Source organism: Electrophorus electricus, chromosome 19, assembly GCF_013358815.1.
Source record: "Electrophorus electricus isolate fEleEle1 chromosome 19, fEleEle1.pri, whole genome shotgun sequence".
In the NCBI taxonomy this organism is placed as follows: Eukaryota; Metazoa; Chordata; class Actinopteri; order Gymnotiformes; family Gymnotidae; genus Electrophorus; species Electrophorus electricus.
In genome coordinates, this window is record NC_049553.1 from 13,272,056 (window position 1) to 13,282,336 (window position 10,281).

The 10,281-nt window shown below is 43.8% G+C and overlaps 1 protein-coding gene across 1 annotated transcript in view; it reads right to left on the reverse strand.

The window, feature by feature from the left end:
* LOC113585507 (histamine H3 receptor) overlaps positions 1–4,386 on the reverse strand; it is an 8,903-nt gene extending 4,517 nt beyond the window's left edge. The window contains exons 1-2 of the mRNA XM_027023027.2: positions 4,140–4,386; positions 1,763–1,929 (exon numbers count right to left, since the gene is read on the reverse strand). Coding sequence (XP_026878828.2) covers positions 1,763–1,929; positions 4,140–4,386 — 414 coding nt within the window. The remainder of the gene's footprint in view (positions 1–1,762; positions 1,930–4,139) is intronic.
* Positions 4,387–10,281: the final 5,895 nt, after the last annotated feature.

Here is a 10,281-nt window from a genome sequence, read left to right on the forward strand (position 1 = left end):
GACCGCGTAGAAGTGTCGAGCTTCTAGGAGTGTGTGGTGCACCGCGGTGTTCAAGGACCTTTGCTACTTCAGTGTTTTTATACGGGTGGGACACCCAGAGATGTCCAGAACCTGCATGGAGGACGGCTAACACGAGGCGCATGGTACCAGATGGGGCATCTTCACCAATCATCGTCAAAGCATCTTCGAGGTCCACAAAAACAAAATGATGAATGTGCCCAACAAATTTCAGCTCCCTTTGCCTGGCAATGCTCAGTCAGGAGAAGATCCTCAGACTCTAAGCATGAAGATCATATTCCCACGGAGACAACCGAGCACTTTTGCTTCTCGGAAACGCAGAGTCTGTCTAATGCTGTAAACGCAAATGAACTCATTTACGTTCCTTAAATGTTTCCTTTTGCTTGTTTGTTTGTTTAGTTGTTTGCCTGTTCTCTCTCTCTCTCTCATATCCTGTTAGCTTCATGTGATCTCCTCTGAATAACTGTGTAACATAGCAGAACATAATAAAAGCATCTTTACATTTAGGCCAGGGTTATAAACAGCTAAAAATGTCTTAGAAATATGACCTTAGGGCACAATGTTTCAAAGGCCTATGCCATTGTCAGAATACACGTCATTCCTGCAGCGGTAGATACTGAACACGGATCTCGATCCGCTTTCCTCATCTTTTAGTTTGACCTTCTCCCCTCACCAACGTCCTCCCATTCATACAGAAGAACAGGTTCGTCTCCCACAATCAACGCACTTCCTAGAGCCATTCTTTGTCACCTGCTTCTCCTCCCATATAAAATAATAGAATAAATGGGAATAATAACATGATAGAAGAATTCAGTGTTATGTGCATTATTCCTGAAACAACCCAACACTGTTTTAACCCCAAAGTGGATGGCTAAAACTCACCCAGGGTCCTTTCAAACAACCCTATTACAATGTCCTTGTAGTTATAGCTGTTCTTGGAATTGTCCAGGTATACTGATGTACTTTCACATTTAGAGGCACCTAGCCAATCATTTCTCTAAAAAGTGATAGTTTAAAAAAAAATGTATTTAAACTTTGATCAATTGGGCTGAATTTTAAATGAGTCTTTAGACAAATCTCACCAGCCAGCCAACTTATAAACAGCTCTCCCTTGTACTGAATACTGAATACTGACAGCACCTGTGACTACCTACCTGCTCAGCCCTCCCCAAACAGAGGTCTCCTGGTGAGCTACTGAATGGGCGTACGCCTCCACTGAGCTTTTGATCTAGCACTGTGCCATTCCTGCTTGGTTTTGGTCTTCTGCTTCTGGATCACTTTTTTAATGTTCTTTCATGCTCTGTTCTCTTTAGATTCTGACTTTAGCTTGGAGGGTGTTTTTTTTCATTAATTCTTTTACTATGGCCATTCACATTTCCCCTTTGGCCACTTACTAAGGCGTGGCAGGTGGCAATCCGTAGTCATTATAATAAACATAGATTCTGTTTATGTTGCAAACGTACCTACAGTACATTTGATGTATATTAGACTGAACTGAAGGCTTCACGTGTTCTGTGAGCTACTACAAGGGAAGTGCTGTTACAAAGGACCGGAATACAGGCTGTTTTTTTCTGGCCTGGCTTCAGCCTCTATCATTCCGAAAGCTCTCTCTGGTAATGCTAGGGTTCGGTCATGACGTCATCGCCGTAACCGTAACCGTAACCAGGCACCGCCGCTTACGTAACCTTCCCGCGTGGTCCGGCATCCGAAAGGGACGAGCCTCGGTGAGGTGAAGTGGTCTCACCGCTCGGGTGACGGAGAGGAAGCGGTCGTAGCTGATCAGGACGATGTTGAAGGCGGACGCCGCGCACAGGAGGTAGTCCATGACCAGCCACAGCTTACAGAGATGCCGGCCCAGCATCCATTTACCTGTCAGAGTGTAGGGCAAGTACACAGGAACACAGAAGGCCCCTATGGAAAAGAGCAACCAAATCCATCTCAGTAATGCGGGTGCTCCTCGAGGCGCAGGAAGGCAATGAAATGGCAAAGCAATTTTCCCTTTCTTCCCCTTTGAGGGGGGAGATTTTTGTATTTTTCACCCGTATATCCACTTTTCATAATGGATTTGTGCTGCTGTTATCCAGATATCTTTAAAGTTCAGCCTCATCAATTGGATAAGGAAAAAATATCATTCATTCAGCATGCATCACTAAAATTCAATTACACAGGTCTCACAGTGAGACTCTGTATTACTACTTAAAAGTTTAACTCCAGTCATGAAAAATACATTCAAAAAGAGAAGGAACCGCATTTTAAAATCCACTATGGCTTTGTCTACCTGATAGTTCTGCTCGAGAGGTTGCCACACTGTGTAGCTTTGGGACTGCTGACTGTAGCATGCTGAGCACTATGCAGATAAACTTGCTTGAATCATTTTGCACAGCTGATGAAGGAATATATATATATATATATATATATATATGTATATATATATATATATATATGTATATATATATCCTGTCAACTCTCAATGATGGCCCTCTTAGTCTGTGACAGCACTTGGAGAGTCACAGCAGGTGTGATTTTGTCCAATTCAGGGAGAGAGAAGAAGTTTACCTGATCAGGTCACAGTCCACGTTACAAACTTCACTACTACAGTTCAAATGCACTGCGCTAAAGATCAGGCTAAAACCTGCTCACCTCTGAATGCTGTTGTTCGTGAGCAGGTTTAATGGAGAACGGCATTTGCTCAGTGTACTGGGCACGTTGCATACAAAATGGATTCATTATAGTTCACAACTAGGTGCGCGTCCAACGGCGACTTATGAGGTGCACGCTGGTCGTAGACACCCCCAGCTTCTCGCACTGCACTATGGGGGCCGTAGCGGAATGTCTGTGCATTTGGGAAACATGGATACAATTCATGCCGTTCTTCTGGGAATGACAGACTATCATTTCCTATGTCCTTCAGCAGTGAAAGGAAGAACTGGCAGCTGTTTGTGCTATTTAACTTGATTCTAATCATCAGGTGAGTGGGTTTCGTGCTACGTTCCCATTTTATGGAATTCTGTTTAAGTGTGATTTGAATTTGGCTCCAGTCCCATCCCGTCCCTCCCCCGGGCTCAAATGACAGTTGTTCAGTGTGAACCGGTATAAGTTCATTCCTTTAACTACACAACTTCCAGGTGCACTCATAAGAATCAAATCACTTCCACCTGAATGGAGAACATTAGAGGTTCATTCATAATCCAGAACATTGCTCCACTATTCATACCACCTGCAGAATTGAAGAAGACAACCCAGGGAAGGACGCAGTTCCAGAGCTGTGGGAGCTGTGGAGACTTTGCCCCACGGCGCCTCTTCTCGTGTGGCCTCGTGGAGGAGGGCGAGCTAAATGACTCGACGGCAACTCAATCAGGAAACTACGAATCTGGGGCAAATGACAGCGTGACAGCTGACTGACAAACGGAGAAACCAAAACGCACAAGATAACAGCTAACACTTCGGATAAATTTGAAATGCCCAGTGTAAGGCCACAAGCATTTATGTCGGATTTTCAGGCGTGTTTACAGAGGTTGTTTAGGGGATTGTTTGTTTGTTTGTTTTGTTTAGAGGTTTTTTTTGTTGTTCTTATTTAAAAAATTTTTTTTAAATAACATTAATATCACAAAATTAAATTCTATCATTAATTTGTATCTATTCACACACATACACACACATATGTGTGTGTGTGTGTGTGTGTGTGTGTGTGTGTGTGTGTGTGTGTGTGTGTGTGTGTGTGTGTGTGTGTGTGTGTGAGAATAATAGGGCTTTAATGAAAATGTACTGTATTTCAGTGCTTTGACAAAATTCTTTGGCTTGATAAGTAGTGAAACGATTTCTTTTAGAACCTAAATACTCCACAAGGTTAATGATAAACTCCCCAGATTCCCAGGAGAACAGAAGTGTGAAGATCCTGGTGTAGGAGTCGCTCACCTGCTGCGCTCTCTAAGATAGTGAGAATCCCAGCGCCAGCCAAAAAAAACTGTTCCAGCACAAACACTCGGCTTTTAAACACGCAGAAAGAGTGAGACTTTGTCCACAGAAACCGTTGTTCCCACAACAGCACACAGAAATGATAACGTGAGACACACACAATATCTGATTTGTATAAAGGAGTTGTCTAAGTAGCTTGTACTTACCAACAAGAAAATCTGAAATGGCTAGGTTTAATAAAAAGTAGTTGCTCTGCCTCCTCAAACTCCTGTCCATCTTGAAGGCGAGGATGATGAGTGCGTTCCCCAACACAATAACGACGATTAAAACCACCATCACAACTATGAGTAGCACCACTACGGGCGCAGCGAACGCGAAGTCCCGTCTTATTTTGCCGGAGTTTTCGGAAATGTACTCCCGCGTAATGTTAGCCTCCAAAATATGGTTACCCATCTGTTCGTACGGGAACCGACGCGCAACGCAGCGCAAAGTGTTTCTATATGATCACAGTAAAGGTGTCATTTTAACGAAGCATGCGCGTACAGAGGAGCGACCCCTGTTCGGACTGTCCTGGTGGTCATATTTTGGAGAACTGTCTCCAGGAGGTGAAAATCGTCGGAGCCCCGCACAGCTGGCGCGCCTGACAGGCAGAAGCTACTTCACACTGAAGTTGCGCCTTGCGCCTCGCGTACAGTTCACGCCCCCCTTGCTTGTCATTTAGAGACTGCTGTCAAGCTGTAAAACGTATAGGCCTACCTGCTGAATAAACATTAGGAACTGCTGATCTAACTTAGTCATTAAAAACAAACGGAGAAAACCGCAAAAAAATCCTCGACTTTTCTTGAGTTTTCACATACCAGATTCCACAGCATTGCCGTTGTAGATGAAAGAAGTGAATGCATGTAAATCAATAGACTACGTAGATGTAAATGATACGTGTTCTGTATTTTGCGTGAAAACATCGCGGTGGCGTGAGACAGATCTCCTGCTCACTGCTCGCCAAAATCCACAAGGAAACATCGCAGCACATATAAATTATGCTCTGTGCTGAAGGAATTTTACATTTAATAATTGCATTATTTTTATTCATCGTGAAATCTTTTAAAAGCTTTGCTGTGCTCTTCTCTTGCTCTGAAACCTTTCCTGTCACCTACGCATCCGTCATTGCCAAGACAACCATTTCTGAGTGCTGGGGTGTTGACCACAGCTATACCACGCATGTCACCACGATCTTCTGTTGGTCACAGGGCATCTCAAAAAGTGAATCATGGTCACTGGCTACGTACCGTCCTGTATGTCAGACAGACATGCCTTGTGCTGTTTCCTCGGTGGTTAGCCGCACTCCTGCATGCGCGCATGAAAGAGCAGTTCCTCGAAACCCAGTCAAAAGCAAGAGGACAGTAATAACATGTTATTTAACAGGGTTTGAGGCTAATCGGTCTGCACCTGATTTCAATAAGCTCTGTTTGCCATCTCCATACATCGCTCTGTGTCTGGATTTCTTTACCATAAGAGCATAATAACACCCACTGCATGCTCCAGCGGTGCTTTAAGCAGTCAGAGCAGTGATTAGCAGGGGTTGTATCCGTGTGCTTCCTGTGCCCTTACGCTTTCACCCACGCGACTCACGTTGGAGCGCGTAGAACACTGCACTGTGTGATATACGAGGACCCCAGAGCAGAGAACCACACGGCTCTAGATAGAGATATGGAAAGGCCGAGCTTCTAGAGAACGCCAGACCTGACACCCCTGCTCTCGTCCATTTGCAGCCCCTGATTCATTTCACACCCTCCTCTCGCCTCCCCAAGCCCACTGCTCCTGTCCATCCTCCAGTAGGGGAGGAGGCTCCTCGCACCTGCAGAGAATGGCCAGAACCCCCCCCCCGTCCTGCACGTGCCTGCTCACCTGTGAACTAACCGCTATTGAAGGCGACGTCTGCGCTCACAAAAACAGCACTCAGACATGTCCGAATGTCCACTGGCACACGGCATCTAAAATTCATTGCCAGCATGAACCGTATAATCAAGTTTAAACTAAATTTCGAACACAGTTAATAAATTCCTAATATTGTGTATGAGGTGATATATTTCTCTGAGGGTCTATTTACAGAAGTACAAGAAAAAGAAGCAAGGAAATCAGCACCACACCTGATCCGATGGCACAGAAATGCACAACAGACTGTTAATTGCTGTTTATCAATAGCTCTGAATGGTAAGCACTGGTTCACAGTATTACATACATGTTTACAAATTTGAAACTATATCCAACAAGTTTACATTTACTGACAGTGGATGCAAGAGTTGATAATGTTAGGAAGACGTGTTTGTTCTTGGAATTACACCGAGATTCACGTTTCTGGACCTAGACACATTTTACTGTCTGAATGGAAATGTCAGCACACCACAGTATGGTTTGGGCTTCTCTGCAGAGTAATGTTTTCACATTAGAGATGTTCTTGTGAACTACTGCCCACCACTGCAGGCACCTGGCCTGAACCTTTAAGAGCTCTGAGCCCTTCTCTGATATCAATCTCTGCACCATATTTCAGATGGTAGTCTGATATTCTTACATAGAAGATCTACAATATGTTGATGTATACACGCTCTGTATACGTACTCTAGCGCACAGCCTCAGGTTAGAAGTTTTAAAAAAGATGATTTTGCAATGGTACCTTTTTAGAAAGAGTCAGATAGAGAGAAAGAAAGAAAGAAACTAAGTGTGTATATTTTAGTGCATTTCAGAAACGTTCGAAGCTGAAGTTTGAGCCAAAAGATGAGTTGTAAAGGTGTATGAATCAGTCTTCTGTTCAAAGTGCTCCAGCGTTTATTAATACGCCAGCTGAGCCTGGAGCCATTTCACACAGGGAAATATAATAATTTGTCATGGAACAAAAGTATTAAGCAGAAAAATTAATTATTAAGCAAAAAAATGACACAGCATGCAGCAAATAAACTCGATAACAATACAAGAAAAAACCCACAAAAAGAACTTTTTTTTTTTTTTTTTTTTTTTTTTTTTTACAAGCGACTGCAAATTTGCTTGCCTTTGTGTGTCTTTGAAAATTCCATAGATGGAACAGATTAAAATAAAAAGTTAACCTACTCACTCTTGTATTGGCCAAAGAAATTGAAAACGCATTCAAATTCTCTTCACTCCTGCAAAAAGAAGACACAAGGAGAAAACCTCCTCTCTAAAGGGAAGAGGAGTTCGTTATATATAAGAGCAACAACAAGGTAAATCAAAATACAGTAAACAAAAACCGCGTGTGTCAATAATTTAGCATGTCAGCGGATGCCGCAATCCTCCGGAGTCCTGCTCCTTCCAGTCATCACAGTTTGATGAACTAATGAGACGCCGTGATGCAGGGATCTGCCGTCACGGCCCCTCGTCGACCCCTGGGCCCACCCCCAGAGAAGGCTGAGGTGTTGACATTTTCGCCCACTTCCCCGGTGGTCTGCTGGAGCTGATCGTAATTAAATTTAAGGGCATGACAATGTTTTCCGCATGTTTCTGATAGCTAAATGTCACTGGTCCCTGCTGTTCTCACGCACACGCCAGCAGACCACACCCTCTCCCCTTTTATTGGGCCTTTATGGACATTTTAACGGCACGGGACACGAGACGACTCAATCTACCATTCAATCCACCATTCCATCCACCATTCCATCCACCATTCAATCCACCATTCACATTCACACAAAAGGAGGGGGGTGAGGAAGATCACCTACTCAGCGCTGAAACAACACAAACAAACCCCTCTCTTCTGCATACGTTGTTCAGCCCCAGCCGCTATAGAAATAATAGCAACTGCTCTCATACTGACCATTCGGTGTCCTGGCCATTGAATAGAACATGACAAGACTGAGCTCTATTAGGAAGACTTTGATAAGAGTGCATATATATATCCCATGATTCCCCTCCTATCTCTGGCCGTCTCTCTAAAAAGGTCCCCGTTGAGGTTTCTGTCTCCCACTTCCTTTGAGACTCACACTCGCCTCCATTATCTTGTCATTTGAAAGGGATTAAACATTGGAGTCCGGCTTTAAAGAACTGTAACGGCTTATCATAATTGCTGACCTAATAAGCATGAATGAGCTCAAAGCAGCAGGGTGCTAGTCTCTGAATGAACCTGATTTCCTGAACATGGCTTGAGCGCTGACAGGCTTGTAGCTGCATATGGAACATAAACTAATCAAATCCTCTAATAAAGACCTCTAAGAACAGGGAATAAGCCATTATTTTGTAGATCACGTTTTTAATTGTTAAAAGCAAAGGCACCCCAAAGGGTAAAAGGCCTGAGATTGAGATGTAAATGTATGGAAATTGGCTTGCAGAGGTACAAGAACCTTCTCCGGGAGACTCACCGCCCTGCATAGCTGACTGCAGTAATCACGCCTGGCCGTGAAGTCCTTGATTGGCTGTATCGTGCATGCTAGATTGTGGTTGGTGCCAAGCTGTTCATGGTAAAGTAGGGATAAAAGAGATCTTAAACATATTAAATATCACAGTCCCTTAATGTTTCAGATCCATGTCACATGCTGGAGGACACTGGAGTTTTACAGCAGACAGCCGTCAGTGAGGAATCTTCAAATTTAAAATGTCTCAGTGCTTCTGACCGCTGGCACTGGGGCCTTGCGGGTGAGACCTCATACCCGAGATCTTCTGCTATGAACCGACACTGAGGAGTGTTTTCTCAAAACCCCCCAATCAGAGATTTGTTGACAAGGAGGTAGCAGCCCCATCACTTCTCTTTATTCTTCACATAATGAAGAGCCGTAGCTAAATGTGCGGATAACGAGCCTAATCACCTTCATCAGTTTGAAGAATTATTAACAGATTGTACTCGGTTAGGTCTAGACTGGCACGAATAATCAGGGCACTGTGTTTACCACCAGAATGCTCTGTACACAGAATATGGTAATTAAAATGCAAATTGCTTGCATATCTATACCACAAAATTCACAAAGATAAGATTCACCATAAACTGGGCCATAGGATTAACATCTTGTCATTATAGCCATAACATCTTATGTCTGGAAAAGCAACATGTGCATTATGTCACAATATCACAGAATTCCTGACATTCCTGATCAAATTTCATATGAAACATGTTCATACACGTTCTTGCCATTCTTACTTTAAAGTCTAAAGGGGGAAAAAATAATGGGACCGCTGACAAATGATGCAGGGACATCTTGAGACACCACAGCAGTCGTGTTCCCGCGTGGCTTCACGGAGTCCCATAGCTCTGTAGCCTTATTGTCCAAATAGACTCTTTTGTTCTGACACAATGCCCCCAAATTGCCCACACTAAGGATGGGTCTTCAAAGCACTAGGCAGCAGAGAGAGGGTGCTCATTAGTGCCTTCAGACACAGGACAAGCTGGGAGACAGGAGATCATTACACGGCCCAAATAGGTTGGCCCACTCATTAGAGGAAGGGTCCGGCACCTTACGGACTCCGTGAAGCCGTGCTCCTGACTGCCAGCCATGGCACTTACAGTCAACAAAAAAAAATGATGAATGAGAGGAACATTCCCCAGTGAAGGGTAACACAACGACTGATCGTGAGAGGCATTTCACAGGATTTGCGGTTCACAGACGCATTGTAGTACCCTTGACAAATCCATATTAATGCATGTTGAATATTCTGAAAAAGACTGATTCATTTGGAAGAAAATGATGAAGGTTATATACTACTTCAAAGGTTATTGTTTAATCCTTTTGTGTGTTTGCATAATGAACACACTATAATGTGCGCATCATGTACATGCAGCTTTGCTAATACGCAAATTGTGCCAAGCAGCAAATATGAGCAGAAAGCTGTAAACTTTGATCAGATGACCCTACCCCTTACTAACAACAGTGAAAGTCTGCCCTAGTACTTTACACAAGAACCACTGCCATTACCAGAACCTGCCACAAAAGATCACGGCCCAGTTCCCACTCAGGCAACACAAGCTCCTGCCATTAACACACCCCGACCCAGGTCCAGAGGCTGCAGAGTTAAAACCTTCCGTCAGCATCGAGCTCCAGGCTCCTCTGGTCGCTTGCGTCAGGCTGTTCTTCCCTTTCATCTGCCTGATACATTCGCTACTCGTGAAGCTCATGAAAACCAGGCTGAATACTAGAGAGGTACACCTGCTCCCAACATTCAGGCTTCACTTCCAACTGTGTCTGTAACCCCACTGCCGTGCCCGCGGTACCAGCCCTCCAATGTCCCCAGTCAATCTGAACTCTTAAAAGACATCTATCTATCTATCTATCTATCTATCTATCTATCTATCTATCTATCTATCTATCTATCTATCTGTCTGTCTATCTGTCTATCTATCTATCTATCTATCTA